Below are 15,739 nucleotides of genomic sequence, written 5' to 3'. Positions count from 1 at the left end.
AGAAGTAACAAACAACACGCCTTTTTTTTTTTTTTTTTTTTTTTTTTTTTTTTTTTTTTTTTTTTTAAGTCTGAGGGGTGAGGCTAAAGTTTGCCATATCTATGGAAGGATATTCCTGGATCAATTAATCGATACTGACCTGCAGGCATATTAAATATGATTTTATGCTACTGTGCAAATCACAGAATCACAGAATTTCTAGGTTGGAAGAGACCTCAAGATCATCGAGTCCAACCTCTGACCTAACACTAACAGTCCCCACTAAACCATATCCCGAAGCTCTACATCTAAATGTCTTTTAAAGACTCTCACTTTCCCCAGGTAGGATTCTTAGAACCATTCTGCTGATCATTAATATACCTGGCAGCAGTTGGTTTTATTACAGCAGCTAATCCAAGTAATTTATAACTTGTGAGTGGCTTAACAATTTCTACTCAAAACTTGAAAAGGCTTGTTGAATTGTGTGCATTTAACTAGCAGAGCATGTTTGCTACAACACTTGGCCTTATCATGTAGCTTTACATTAGCTATAAAGGGAGCTTTATCTGCAGTTCGATGTAAGGGATGAACATTAATACACATGCATGAAAGCAACAGAACAAGAAGAGACCTGTTTAGAATCGTTAAATACTAAAGCAGTGTGATTCAAAATGCTTTAGTAGGAAAACAGCAAAAGGGAAGGAGAATATTTAGCTTAAAAGCTCACGTAGCAAATGACTGTGTGTTAAAAAGATCAATTTCTTTGTTTTCTGTGTAGAAGAAATACAGTGCCTGCAGGGGAATGTCAATTACGCTGAGTTGGGAGGGTGGGACACTGGCTGCATTCCAGGCTGCAGATGTTGCTGTATTTAGTTGTAGAGAAAGGAATCTACCAGCTTATGTGACACCCATGCTTGCCACAGAAGTAGTAATTCAGTAGGATCACTTGTTTCTTGCAAGTAGGGCTTGAAAAAAGCAACTAACTTCTCAGAGGAGAAACAGGGCAGATTTTTGGAAGTACTTAGATGCCGAAAGGTAAGAAAGCCTGAAAGTCCCCAGGTACATAGGATGGTAAAATTCGGCTACGAGTGTTTACAAAGGTTACAATTTTATAAAAATATTAACATTTTTGTGGGTTTTAAAGACTGATGATGCAGATTGATCTACAACACCAGGTAAAAATATGTTTGCAGCCCAAGGACTTAATTAAAACAATGAAGAATTATATCTGTGAGCTAAAAATTAGCACAGCAGCTAGCATTTATATATAAAAGCTTCAAGCAAACATTCATTGGTGGTTGTTGGGAAAAACTCTCATACAAGCTACTCAAGATGTCTTCATCTTACTCAGTGTTTTTTCCAAGAGCTTTGCTGGCCTTTCCCAGTAAAGGACAGGGATTGCTGCTTCTCTTTGCAAATTTCCCCAGGAAGGAGCTACCACAGCTGCACGGTGGGCTTTCTTCCCTTGGATGCTGCAGGTGGGGTCTCCAAGGTAATCTGAGGCCTGATCTCGTGCATTGAGTCTGCGTCAGTCAGCCTTTCCTTATCCAGCCCTGTGGTGCTGGGACATGCTGCTCTTAAATCAGCAGATTTGACAACTGTCAAGTGAAGTGCCTCTAAGATGACAAGACTTAGTTCCTTTAAGTGTTAAAAAAAAAAAAACAACAACAATAAAATAAGATGCTGGATCTGGTTGTAGATATTTAATTCAGAAATAGTCTAATAATATACAAGTTGGAGAGATTGGAGCAGTGTATTGTAAGCTAATTTCTACATTATGCTGGAAAAAAATAAATGTAATTAAAACCTAATATATAAGCATATACTGATATTTAACTAGAATTATATATATATATATAAATATATATACTATATATATTATATGCAATGCTTTAGCATATGTTATATAAATGCACTACCTACTGATTAAGGATAAATACATGAGTAGACTTGAGTTAGCTACGTTTAGTTTAAGTGAATTTAAGTTGGGCTTAAGTAAGTGACAAATACACACCCAGGTTTCCACCAGCTTAATAAGTAAGAGTCCAGAGTTGGTTAACTAAGCTGAAAATGTTTTTATGGGCAGAACCCACAAATGCTATGGCTTTTCACTGGATCAAGTGTCTGCATAGAAGGACAAGCTGTGAAGGCGAAAAACGTACCTGCACAGTTCTCTTCTTATTCCAATAATTTTGACCAAATTAATTTATTTATTTTTAAAGCAACTGATTTTATTTTTTTTAATATCAGCAGGTGGACATCTGAGTTATATGTTTTATGCTAAAATACACAACAGGCAGGGGAAACTTTAAAATGGAAGATTTAGTGTATAAAGAGGTTATACACTTTAAAGGAGCAGGTTATTTTAAAATAAATTCTTGCCAGTGTTTGCAAAATCCATTAATCTAAATAAATATTTTCTTGTATTTTTCCAAACTGATTATTTCTGCTTTTCAAACAGTAATGTACATGAGGAGTTCCAAACCCCCACATTTAAGTTTAAAGAGAGAAGGAAAGTTTATTTCAGTGCTGGCTGTTGCATTACTGATTGACATTAAAAAGATAATTTCTCCTTTATCTTTTGCTTGAAACATTGCTCCTTATTTATTTATTTATTTTTTAAAACAGCAACTTCAGATTAAAACAGTAACCCAGTATTCAGGTACATGCTAACTGAAAGCAAAGTTAAACGCTCAATATGGCAATTTCATAATAAAAAATATTTTCCTCTTTGTGGTGATGAGACTATTCCTAACTAGGACAGTTTGTATCCTTATTCTAAATTATATCAAGTAAACAGGCAGCTTCTACTTATGTCAAACGTTATTGGTCTTACTTTCCTGTATTAACTCTAACCTAGAACTCAAATTAATGTAGCTCAAGGCTTTACTAAGGGATAAAGAGTAAAGAATTTGATCCAGCAGCAGAACTTTGGCTTCCTGTTATCTCCAAATGAACAATGAGTCTTTATTCAGCCAATTATCGAAGTTTTAGAGGTAAGACTTAGTATCTCTCTGTTTAGAGGACAGACATCTCTCAAGGAGAAGACCTATGAGCCTAGCCTATTGACGGCTTCGGGATGAGGTTTTTAAGTATCTAAAGAATAGCCTTATTCAGATGCTTATTCTTGCTTATTCAGATTTCAGATGCTCTCAAAAATAAATTTAGGTTTTGTGAAAGCAAATTCTTTGTGGTTTTGTCTTTCTCCATAAAGACAGAATTCCTAGCCATCAGCTATCTCCAGTCCATGCATGCTTTTCATGCTTAGGGAGGGGAGGCAAGGCTTGCTGATTAGTGCAAATACTTGAGTCAAACAGCAGAGAGCTCAAGCATGACTACAACAGCCAGAGCCAAGGAACCTGGAGGCAGTGAAGGTCACCTGCATGCTCTCAGCTGCAGCTATTGCTGGCTGGTTTAGCACTGCTAGCTGCCCTCCACTGCAGCCTGACATGCCTGAGGTTTGTCGTGCTTCAGGTCTGGTGGCAAAAAGTTGGGGGTTACTCTTTCTTTCCTGACTCCCAATGCTTTAAGCTGCAGATCCGATAAGGGTAACTGGGCAGATTCAAGATGGAGTGCAATTGTCAGACACAGTAAGGTGGGAGGAACAAGGCCACCTTGCCATGTAAGACCTGCTGGCTGTTTCACAGGGTGGTTCACCATGGCTGGCACCTGGTTATGCTGCTGGGTGACTCAACCAGAGGTGGTAGAATAGAAGTTGACTTTGCCAGGTGAGGTGGCACCTCCTAGGCATCTGTGAATTACTTCTTCCTAGGGCTGCCAATGGTACCACATGCCTGAATTTGCATCCCTGGGAGTTGGCTTTAGGGTTCGAGATTTTCTTAAACTGCTGTTTTAGGAACAATTCTAGAAAGTGCAGAAAGAGAGAAGTTTGCATTTTTTGATTTTCTACTTTTTCTCCTTGGTGCTACATGGATGAAGCCTAGGTATATTTCCTTTCCTTTAAATAATGAAGGGATATACATACATATACATATACATATACATGTTTCCAATTGGAATGTTTATTTTCTGCAAATACCATTTGCTTAAAGCTTGTTCAGCCTTTAATTGGAACAATGAGGGTGTGGAATGGCTGAGAATATTTCTTCTAGGAGCTCCATTATGCAGCAGCTAAAGTGTCTTTCATCAACTCAGTAAAATACAGAGTTAGGATCTTGGCGATGTTTACAACCCCCTTCTGCTGTGCACTGTCAATAATAGAACTAGAATTACAGCCCAGGCAAGGGCTGAGATCTAGAAATGATGTTCATGTTCCGATGCATGCCTTTCTCTTCTCACCTTTGTTTCTTATTACCTTCATCATCACCGTGATCTTTCCTGATTCCCTTTCTGAGGCGGGTTAGACTCTTCATTTTCATCTGAAAGGCTCTTTCCAGAGGAGCCAGGTGAGACACTCACTTTTGCTGCTTCGTCCTGTCCGTGGAGCTCAGGACTCTTCTGAGAAACCTGACATAGCATCCCCTAGCAAAGGGGCAATGAATATTTCTTATTCTGTCTCTGTGTCATTTGTAGGTGGCAAAATTGCCACTGCTGCTACTCCCATTCCGCTGAAGGCCAGTTCCCAGCAGTGCTGTTTCAGAGGGCATGTTGCTTTCATAGAGGCAAAAGCAGCCACTGTTCCTGTCCCAGATACCTACCTGCAGACAGACTGTAGGGTTTCTGTGGGATAAGGAAAAGTGGCAGGAGGAGAAATGAGAAAGTGGGGAAACGTGTAAGCATGAGGCAGATAAACCGTGACAGAAGAGAGCGAGGGATTCAAGAATACGAAGGATGCAGCAAGGAAAGAATGGCAACAATGGATGAGGATGGGCTGTTGGAGCAACTCGGAGCAGCTGAAGCTGTTGTGGGCAGGCATTTTTTGGCATAAAGCCTAGGAACAACTCAATTCCAAAAAAGCAGCTGGCAAATGATTGCAGTCTGGTAGTAGAGACTGCACAGTGTGCCCTTCTCCATCTTAAAGGGAGCAGCTAGCACATGTATTAGCCATTGGGCTAGGAAAAGGCACGTGAGACTACAGAAAGAAAGGCAATTAGGCAGACAGGCAGGAAAGCTGGACAGGGCCACAGAGAGCTACAAGATGGGTACAGGGGATGCGTTGGTCAGTCCCGGAGCATTTTAGAATTTAATATTCACACCCATGGTATTACTGCGATAACAACAGAGTGCCCCGCTCTACCTTTTTCATTCAGAGCCTGCCATCTCTGCAGCAGCTTTGCAACTTTTGTCCTTCCTTCAGGCTATACTCAGTGCACACAGCTAAAATGTAAGTGCAGATGCTGTTGTAAGTCTGCTGTAGTGGTACCTTACAGCAGCACTATGTTTACTTAAAAACAAAGAACAAACAAAAAAAATCAGTGTTGTTGTGGTTATGGACTGCTAGGGCTCCTGACCCAAAACAAAACGACGTGTAGCAGAATACACTGGACAGTCTAATACTGGTGTAAGTAGCATGAAGAAGTGAGCTTGAAGAGAGTAGAGGAAAAGTAAGAGTGTGAGACCCACTAGCTAGGACACCTGTCTGTTGAAAACTTGGCAGGATTGCTTGTTCTTTGACCTTTGATGGCTGTTTTTTATTCTCAGTGCACAGCATATCAAAGCATACTTTTGGGCAGATGATTTAAACCAGTCTGCTGGTACAAATTTTATGTAGGCTGGCTGGAGGATCTGGCCAAGGTGAAGGTGCCTGTTCAGTCATATACTCTACCGAGTCTGGCCACCAGTGAAGATCTGCTCTGTTTGTCTTCTATGTATGTGCCGTTTGTGCTGTAAGTGCCAAATTTCCAGTTCAGACCCTTGTGCTCTGTTCATTAAATAATCGCTAAATGTCTGGAATGCCTCTTTGTAATCTCAGCTCTGTAAAATACCATTAGCTGTGCTCTAAGAGAACGGGGGTGGAGGGCCTTGTATGGGAGATAAATCTTGTTTCCATCTTTCCAAGAATTCTCTTCCACGCACCCATACAGAGCAAAAACAACAACAACAATGAAAATAAAGTCCAAATGTCGGTGTTTAAATTTAGTGCCAGTGGCTGGTTTTGAGGTCTTGGCTATAGAACACTGCAATATTTTAACAGGAAAACCGTGAGTAAGCTCAATGAAGCTTGCAGGGAAAAGACAGGATGTCCTAATAGTTCTTTCCTTCTCTTGGGTTTTCTACAGTCTTGTGAAGAGTTGTTTCATTCTAATTAACTCTGAAATTCCAGGGTAAGGGCATGTTCCTGCAACGAGCATTTTAAAACCCGTTAAAACGTTTTGTATCTGGCTGGCAGTTGCATGTGACACAATTCCATTCGTAACTAAGTGGTAAAAATGTAGAAGGGATATGCTCGGTATGCTTGAGCACGCACGACTCTCGCTTGCCACTCTTTTAGTTTTGGAGCAGGCCGGCAGAGGCAGCGCTAGGTGGCGGTGCGGTACAGAGCGGCCCCAGCGCCGCCCGCAACGCGCTCCTCGTGCAGAGAGGCTGCGAGCTGCTGGCACAGCACAGCTTGGCACGGCTCTTCCAGGCTGCAAGCTCTCGCTCTGGGCTCAGGAATTCTCCCTCCTCCCGCCCCTTCCCTTCCTTCCTCTCTTTAGCTTTGCCAGTGTTCCCCATGGCTTTTCACAGCTCATCTTGAACGTATTTCTCGCTGCTCTGACAAGTTTGGCAGGTTTGGACCATAAAGCTTTATGAATGGTTACCATTGCTGCAACTGATTACCCTAAGAATCACATGAGAGACAATAAATGGAACCACAAGTTCGGAGAGCTTTTTTCTACTTTTTAATCCCTCTGGTATCTCAGCTTGGTTCTTGAGTGCTTGCCAATTGTCACTATTCCATGTATCAACTATTTGGGGCTTGTGCTGGACCTGCTGTGGCCAGGAACCTGCCCTGCCTGCTAATTTAGGTGCCGGATAGGAATGGGTCGTGGGCCAGCCCAAGCTGTTTCCAGCTGCATGACAGGTCAACAGGCACGATGCAGAGGTTGTCAGCCGGCAAAAGCTCAGTGTGGGTTTCCCGCTTTGCCTGTCCTTAATCAAGCACTTGATAGCACTGGTGTCAAAACAGCACAGCCAGGATCTCATTGCGGGTGAGTACAGCTGACTGTGGCCAGTTTCGGGGAGGCAGCTGCAAATAAGTGAACACTTCGATGCATTTCAGCTTGCCACTTCCCAGCATTAGCAGTCTGTGCAGGGTCTTTGTGAAAGGTAGGCGGCTGGGCAAGCGCTGCAGAGACTCTTCCAGCAAATATTGAGTCCCATTGTTCAGAAAGAAACAAAGCTAGAACTATTGAAGTCATAAATCTCGTTACCTAATGGATAGCATGGCCACACATGCATGGCAGACAGAAGAAAATTAAATGTGCAAGTTTATAGAAGCTGTCGTGCTTTGGCTCTCTTCCCTGTCATGCCATCGCTGTTTGGGTTCTCACACTATTTTTGAGTCAGTGTTCAACCAAAGTGCTTCCCAACAAGGAATCTGCTCCTGCTTTGCAATTGATCAGGAAAAGATTTAAAGCTGATGGGAGAAATACTCTGGGCTCCCTGCCACTCCCAAGCTACTTTCTATTAAAAAGCAATGGAGGATTCCTGCACCTTTGATCTCCTCATTGGCCGTTTGTTGCTGCCTCTGTTCTAGCTTGCTTCAATATTGCGGGAAAGATGTATCTGTCAGCTCAGGGCCGTCCCATGCACTGCATCATTCAAAGATACAACAGCTTTCCTTGTGTTATGTTATTGTGCTTTCGTTTTGTCTCCTACTTACATGTATGTCTTCAGTAGCAATTTCCCTAGTTATAGATACATTTTTCCCTTCTTTCAATGACTTCAGGAAGTTCCAGTGTCTGGTCACAACGTGATCAACTGATCTGAAAAGCTGTGAAGACAGGCGGGGCTGGCTGATCACTAGTCTGCGCTGGACCCGAATTCATGATGCACCTTTCTGGTTACTGTCATTCTTCACATAAGTGAAAAAATCTGTAAGATGCTTTTACCATATGGGAAAAACCACCCAGGTGCTAAACAGCCCATCTTTGTGATAAAACTGAAGGAAAACCTAGACTTCAGTGGGGAGTATTAAAGTATGAAAGCAAGAAATAGAAGATGCATCAATGCTACTGAACTGCGATAGGATACAGGTGACCATACAGATACAGGGAAAAATTGGCCCTGAGCACTTCTCAAGGAAATTTGATAAACACATAAGAAGGACCTAAATTTAATGATTTTCATTAACTCTACCACCTTTTCAGTCTTCCAAGAGGTGGAGAAAGAGTCCTCTCTTTTGCACAAAGGATCCACACACATCATGTCTTCTGTTCCTTTGTCTCCATTGGTGGAGAAAAGTAATTTTGAGACACATTGCTCAGTTTTTTCTCTTCGCATTATAACAACGGGAAGACAAAAAACGTTAGGTGAGTTGAGACCTAGGTGACAGAACTCTAAGGACTGGAATTAAAATGCTAGTTTCATTGGCTTATGAAGTATTGTTGTGTTGTGTAGAAAGTGTGGTAGTTAGCTTGTGTGACATATCTGCTAAAATTGGTGTCACTTCCCAACAGGAGATGGGCTTACTACAGCAGAAGTAGTAAGTAATTTTATAATTTAATCAACAGTTAAGGGCTAATAGCTCTCCAGGAAAAACTTGACTTTTCTCAGACATTTAAGGAAACTCCATTCTTGGGTCTGCAGTTCATATTTTCAATTCTGTATTTTTTTCCCTCATGAGTAAAGTCACATCACACAATAGTCAGTATTTAATCCCCACAAACGGATTCCTACTTAAGACTGTGCTACTTAAAGCCTGTCTTTTCTCACTACAATGACATGTATGAACATCTAGGCAACATGAAAAGCCTAACATTTCTTGTCTGTTAAGTATATCCACAATGTACACACAAGACAAAAACTACACCTACCATACCATTCAGTAGACAAAGATCTAGAAATAAAAGTCCTCTGACTAAAACCTGCTTGCAGATTCTAGCTTTCAAGAAAGTTTGGGCTTTGTATAAGTCATGAGATTTTACAAAGTGTTTTTGAAGAGGTCAAATAAAATGATCACGCTGATTCAGTCTACCCAATAAATTCTTTGAAAGGGCTGTCCACCTGACCTCTTAGAGACGGGAGATGAAAGTTTAATAAATCAGGACAGATTCTGCACAAGGTCTTATGAGACAGAAATTGTTTGCATCATTGTAGGGCATGAACTATACATAGAGCTTTTTCTTCCCCTCTGCTGTATGACTTAGCCAAGGCCAATTAGGAGCAGGGCAGAACTGCAATAATCACTACATTAAGATGCAGCTGTAAGGGCAGCAGGAATAAGACATGTGCATTCATCAAGATCATGATAACACATGGACTATGAGAAGAGCAATTGACAATGGCTGGTTTGAAACTTTTACAAATGATGACTGAGGAATGTTATTGTATGAGGACTTTTTATTAGTTACATGACGGGTCAAAGACAATCTATTTTTAAATTAATTATGTTTCTATTCTGAATGATTTAGTAATAGATTCCATAAATATTATACAAACCATTCTGTTTTCTTTTTTTTTCAGAGTAAAGAAGTTCTAAATATTTTGGCTTCAACTTATTTGCAGGGTCACCCATAAGTCAGAAAAATACTTGCACAATTGTTTTGGCGTACTTAGAGTAACATTATTAGAATGTCTTTACCAAAACTCAGAATAAATCAGTGCTTGTTTCTGAACCCAAATTAACAGTGACCAGGATAACAAGAATCAAGTGCTATAATTCTCTCTTCCTATATACAAGCTAAGCCTTATTGTCTGATGGACCATTTTGGCATATCTTAAAAGCCAACAATTCTAACCTCTTTCCAGCCAAAGCTGGAGTAAATTCCTAATTTAATGTCCAGAAAACAGTATTTCTGTATTTCCCTCTCTGTTACACAGATTCCAGTTTTAGTACCAACTAATCAGTACAACAAACTGACAGTCTCAGTTTGGCTAACTTTAGGTTACTGAAGACTTCAGGGTAAAAATCTACAATGCCCTTTAGGTTATTTAGTACCTAACTCATAATTTCTAAAAATACTTAATCTAAATCCTGCTCAAAGTTAACAGCATTTAGGTATGTACCTCCGTCCTTTTTCTTTTGAGTAATGGAGTTTATGTTCCTGAAAGACATTGCTTTTGAAAAATATCACCCTCAATGTATCTGTGCCATGTCAGATGACTCAACTCATAAAGCATATCTTGTTCTTGAAGGTAGTATAAAAGTCAGTGTTGTTTGGAAATGTTTAATCAAATGGTGACAAGCTTTAACTCCTCATTTACTTTATAACGTGATACAAAATAAATTACAAACGTGGGACTGAAAGGACCCTCTGGGTCACTGAGTTCATCCCTAGTTCTGCAGATGAATATACATGTCTGACAAGTCTACTGCTTTCAGTAGTCTAAAAATATAAATGCAAAACCTCAGTAAACAGAACCTAATATATGCACAGAGGTTTCTGCAACACTACAGTGTTCTGTCTTAAGTTTACCTTCGGTATTCTGGTTGTGGCTAGCAAACAGAGACACACTCTCTAAGAGACCAAGAGTCTGCTGCCTGCCACACATTGACTTGTAGCTAACGAGGTCAGTAAACCCTCCTTATTCTCATCTCCTGTGAGTGGGGATAGTTGCAGACTAAGTGTAACTTTTCTGGCCAGGACATTAGGAGTCCACTTATGATCTAGTGTACTACCCTTGTTTTATACCACAGACACTGAAGAAATGAGAGGAGCAAAGCAAGTGGATCCAGCACTCTTGCAGGTCAATGACAAGTAAGGGCAGCAGGATTATTGTTTTTCCCAGCCCAGCATTTAAAATATGAATAGTTCTGTGGGCTTCCTTGGGGAATCCAAGAACAACATTTTTTTTGTTGTGAAAATCAGGCTCTGGAAAGAGAAGACGACACACTGTGATGATTGCTTATCTGTGATATGACTGTAGTTTTGCTTTTAAAGCATCCAAATAACTTTGATGCATATTACCTTAAGAAGATCTGAAATGATTTATATGAAAAAACTGTCAGACTGGTAACGTAAAAATACCGCTGAGATTACGAAGTTCAGGATTTGAAATGCCTCTGTGTTAAGAAATACAGCCCCCAGTACGTATCTATGTTCAAGTCCTTTATGAAGGAGGGATTTAGTACTGAGTATTCCTCTCTGTGATAGAAATTTCATGCCGGAGCATAGAAGCTGCCACAAGACTTGTGTCCTGAGCGGAGGACTACTTTACTCTTATATTCAGGTCCATATTTTTTCTCTTTATTGCTCTGTTTTTGTTTGTTTGTTTGTTTGTTTGTTTGTTTGTTTTTCCCCTCCCTCTGGATTCCTAATTGCTCTGGTAACTGGTGTTGGTGGATATGGAATAAACTTGTTTATGCCTAAGGTATCATTAAGAAAGAAAAAAAAAAAAAAAAACACAAAAAAACACCCTACCTCAGTGGTGTTTCATCTGAAAAATATTTTCCCTTGAAAGCTATCTTTGACGAATCTTTTTTTTTTTCTTTTCTTGCTTTTTTGTAGATTTAAAGTGAAAGCAGCAGGATTATTTTCATTGCTGCCATAAATTTTACATTCTTATTGCAATTGTTGGTTTTATCTCATTGTGAATGAGAAATAAAGCAGTACTTCTTTCTCTGTAATTGAAAGGGCTCAGTTTCAGATTCATGAGGAGGAGAGTAATGTAACGTGTCTTTTGAGTATTTATGCAATCTCCAAATCTTCATCTTCAAATAAAAAGTAGTCTCTTCAAAAAAAAAGAAAAAAGAAAATGCTCTGATCAAAATTCTGGGAGTTATAAATAAGGACTCTAAACAAAGGAACTTTGTATATCCAGTAGTGTCATATGATGGAAAAAGCACATGAGGGTCACCCTAAGGATTACATCAGCCGGAAGAGAACACAACATGAATCTCTTATATGAAAAGCATGTCAGATAAAACCATCTATTTGCAATGTCTTAGCTTCTTCGTGTCCAATGTCTTATTACATGTATGAGAGGTTATTTTTACCCTCAACATTTATCTTTCCTGGACATGCAATGGTAATCCGTATTTAACACCAAAGCCTTCCATCAGTGAGAATTAATTTGTGTTGAAAGCATTCCTCTTGTAAAAGAATTTTAATTCATTATGATAGTCAGCTTTTTGCTTTTTGAAGGGAGGAAAAAATGAGTATTTGCATGAACTTTACTAACTGCTTGTGTTGCATTTATTGACCCTTTTGCATTAAGGGTTTGAAAACAATAGAAAGTATCCCATGATAAAGGCAATATTCAAGAGTTATTGCCCAGTGCTTCAAAGCTAAGAGGAAGAAGTATATTGTACTGGGTACAAAGTGCAATTTGCATTTGCAAATAAGATTTAATAAAACTAAGACCTTATGGTGCTCAGCAAGATCCAGTTCAATACAGAAGATTGCTAACCAGTTTCTGTTCTATTTAATAGAGGCTTTGACTTCTTTGAGATTAAGCCTGAGAACAGCAGAAATGGCAGAAATGTTGACAAGAGGGACTTGTTCCCATTATGACTTCCTTCATGAGAGACTGAAGGGAAATAGCTAGGGTGCCTCTGATAGTCATGCTAGGAGGAAAGGGCTTAGCATAGCTGGATATGGATCTACAGCTTGCAACTCAGCAATAGGTTGAGTGCTGTGCTTTTACTCAAACTGTGCCCCAAAGCACAATCCCAGGTTTTGTTCCCCACACTTTTAAATGACTGAATTCCTCTCAATTCAGGGGGAAAAATAAAGCAACTACACAATATTCAGAGGAAGTGTCCCTTCCTGTTACAAAACCAATTCTGTAGCAGTTTTGCTTTTTCAGCCTATCTTCCCAGTAGCTTTTATTCCTTCAACTCCTTAGCAGAGTTGCAAAAAAGAGTACTTCTTTTATTTGTTGCTTATCCACTGATATTGCTCTCTGACTCCAAATTACTTACCTTGGTTGAAGACATAGCTTATTCTTAGATTTAAAGAAACTTACACTGGCCCTTTGTTACAATCCTGGTTGGCCAAAAGTAATGGCCACAAATTAATGTTTACTTAAATTGTAAACTCCCTCCAGAATTACTCATTGAATTCAACAGGTTCTGGTCAGAGATGCAAATTAAATACTGCCCATGCCCAGACCATAAAAGTTGAGAGTACCTACAATAAAAAATGCTCTAATTGACTGAAAGAAACAATGAAACCAAAATGTTGGATAGGATGGCGCAAGAAGCGGATGGAAATAAATCAATCATTTTATTAAAGAACAATGGTTATTTGTAATGGTGCTATACATAAATATATGCCTAAAATAAACACTTATTTGTCTTAGCTTTATGCATTATGGTAAGGACTTCATTTTGTTTAGAGCAAAGAACCTGGATAATTTCCAATAATTTTTAAGCCTGTTTTTGTTGCTGAGCATCAGTCCTATATGATAAGCATGTAACAATAACTGGTAAGCTGTGATCTGCTCTGATGAAAGTACTTCAGAGAGGAGCTGTGTCATTATTCTAAAGGACAGGACTAATTTCATATACAGGAAGGAGTTTAATCTCTGGAAGGGTTGGTTGTATGTTAAATTCCTATATTAATGCTTTGAGGCTGGTCTTGAAATACATCTTACAGATGTGATTTCAAAAGAAACATCAAGAAATCCAGGCTGGCTCCTTACTGATAAATTTCCTTCAGGCCTCCTTAGTCTGGTTTAACTGGACCTTATTCATGGATTTACTCTAGAACAGCTAGTCTTTTTATTTGGGAATAATTAGTCCAAAGAAATCCATTTTATGAATTTCATTACAATAACGTTCTTCTGCTCCACCACAATATTAAAGTTACTCAAAACTGTATTTCCATGATGGGACCTACATCATGGCTAGTTAGTTGTCTCAGGGAAAAGATAAGGAGCAAAGATTGATTATTGGGTAATGAAAAATAGACTAAAGCCTAATATAGTTAATTTCTGAATTTACTGTTTTGCATTTTTTCCTAAGGGGAAATGCCTTTCGGAAGACAGTTTTCTCATTTTGGTCTTTGCAGATAAATTGTTTGATATGTGTTTTTAAGCTTAATTTGGTTGTTTTGCTTGGTATTATTCAGTCCTTGCAATGAGTGGTTGACGATCTTACCTCTCAGAAAGCTGTCCTTTAAACATGTACTTCATCTGAAGACAGGGTTTTAGCGTGGCTGTAGCACACCCTCTGCAGAAGGGCCACTCTGACCACATGAGCGATGCTTCATCAGCACAGCATTAATGCCCCATTGCCTGTGAAGGACAGCATCACCCTTCAGTTCCTGGCACATTCTTCTCCCTGACAAAGACACAGAGCAGTGAGTCAGTCCTGGTCTGCCTTTTCAAGAAGCTCTGAAACGACATATGGTTTGGTGTGGCTTTCTGGGAGGTGAGCAGCATTTGGTTGTCTGAGGGGACTGCACAACAGGGCTCATATTCTCTTTGCTTTCCACTCAAGATGTAAGGGAAAGGGCAGCAGTTTGGGGAGCCATCCATGGCCCTGGGACAGATGCTTTCAGCTTGGCCCTGCCACATGCCCAATAGCCACCCTCAGCAGCTGCGTGAAGAGCTTTTGGCACTGATGGCAACAGCTGGTGTGGGAGCTGGGAGCCTTGTGAGGCTGAGGAGCAGCTGAGGGAATTGGCGTTGTTTAGTCTGGAGGAGGCTCAGGGAGACCTTATTGCTCTCTACACCTGCCTGAAAGGAAGGTGTGGGGAGCTGGGGGTCGGCCTCTTCTCACAGATAACTAGTGATAGAACAAGGGGGAACGGCCTCAAGTTGTGCCAGGGGAGGTTCAGGTTGGCAATGAGGAGCCATTTCTGCTCAGAAAGAGCACTCAGGCATTGGGACGGGTTGCCCAGGGAGGTGGTGGCGTCCCCTGTCCCTGGGGGTGTTCAAGGAAAGGTTGGACGTGGCGCTTGGGGACATGGTTCAGTGGGTGACACTGGTGGTAGGGGGTGGTTGGAACAGATGATCTTGGAGGGCTTTTCCAACTCAATGGTTCCGTCATCCAAACAACAGGGCGGCAGGGCTTCGCCCTGGGCCGCCTCAAGATGGATCAAACCCGTCAAGCGGGGCAGCCCGCGGTCCCGGGCGGCAGCCGCGCCTCCGGGAGGCGGCCACGGCGCTGCTGAGGAGCCCGGAGCCCGGCAGCGCCGTCCCCCGGCCCCGGGGCGCTCCCTTCCCCCCCGCCGCCGCCGGCCGGGCCGCGAGGGACGGGACGGGGCGGGGAGGCGTGAGGGGGCTTCACCGCCCCGCCGCGGCCTGCGGGCACGAAGCGCCAGGCCGGCGGGGCGATCCCATCCCCTCCGCTCCCCGCCCCGCCCGGGCCGCGCCGTGCCGAGGCGGGCGGCGGGAGCCCCTCCCGCCTCCGCCGCCTTCAGGGGCGCCTCGTCCCGCTGGCGGCGCCTCACGGCGCGATGCAGCTGCAGTGGGAGGGAGAGGAAACCCACCCCCCTCGCCCGGCGGCCGCCTTTGTAACCGCGCAGCCCGGCCCGACTCGCAGCGGCTCGGCGAGCGCCGGAGCGCGGCGGCGGGAGCAGATGGAGCCGGAGGGTAAGGCTGCGACCCCGGGCCGGGCCGGGCCGGGCCCCCGCGGGGCTGCTCCGTGCGGGCTCCGCGCCGCGCCCGCTGAGTCCTCGGCGGGGCTCGGGCTGCCCGGGCCGGCGGGGAACTTCTCTCTCTCCCCTTCTGCCTCTCCGTTTCTCCCTCCTCCTCCTCCTGCGCCCAG

The 15,739-nt window shown here is 42.0% G+C and overlaps 1 protein-coding gene across 1 annotated transcript in view; it reads left to right on the top strand.

The window, feature by feature from the left end:
- Positions 1-15,174: 15,174 nt before the first annotated feature.
- The window catches only part of FGD3 (FYVE, RhoGEF and PH domain containing 3), a 109,964-nt gene continuing 109,399 nt past the window's right edge, over positions 15,175-15,739 (top strand). Inside the window, exon 1 of the mRNA XM_068694654.1 lies at positions 15,175-15,564. Coding sequence (XP_068550755.1) covers positions 15,429-15,564 — 136 coding nt within the window. The 5' untranslated portion in view covers positions 15,175-15,428. The remainder of the gene's footprint in view (positions 15,565-15,739) is intronic.

Source organism: Anas acuta, chromosome 11 (genome assembly GCF_963932015.1).
Source record: "Anas acuta chromosome 11, bAnaAcu1.1, whole genome shotgun sequence".
NCBI classification, from domain to species: domain Eukaryota; kingdom Metazoa; phylum Chordata; class Aves; order Anseriformes; family Anatidae; genus Anas; species Anas acuta.
The sequence above is the reverse complement of the archived record's forward strand: the minus strand, read 5'-3'. Positions and strand labels throughout refer to the sequence as shown.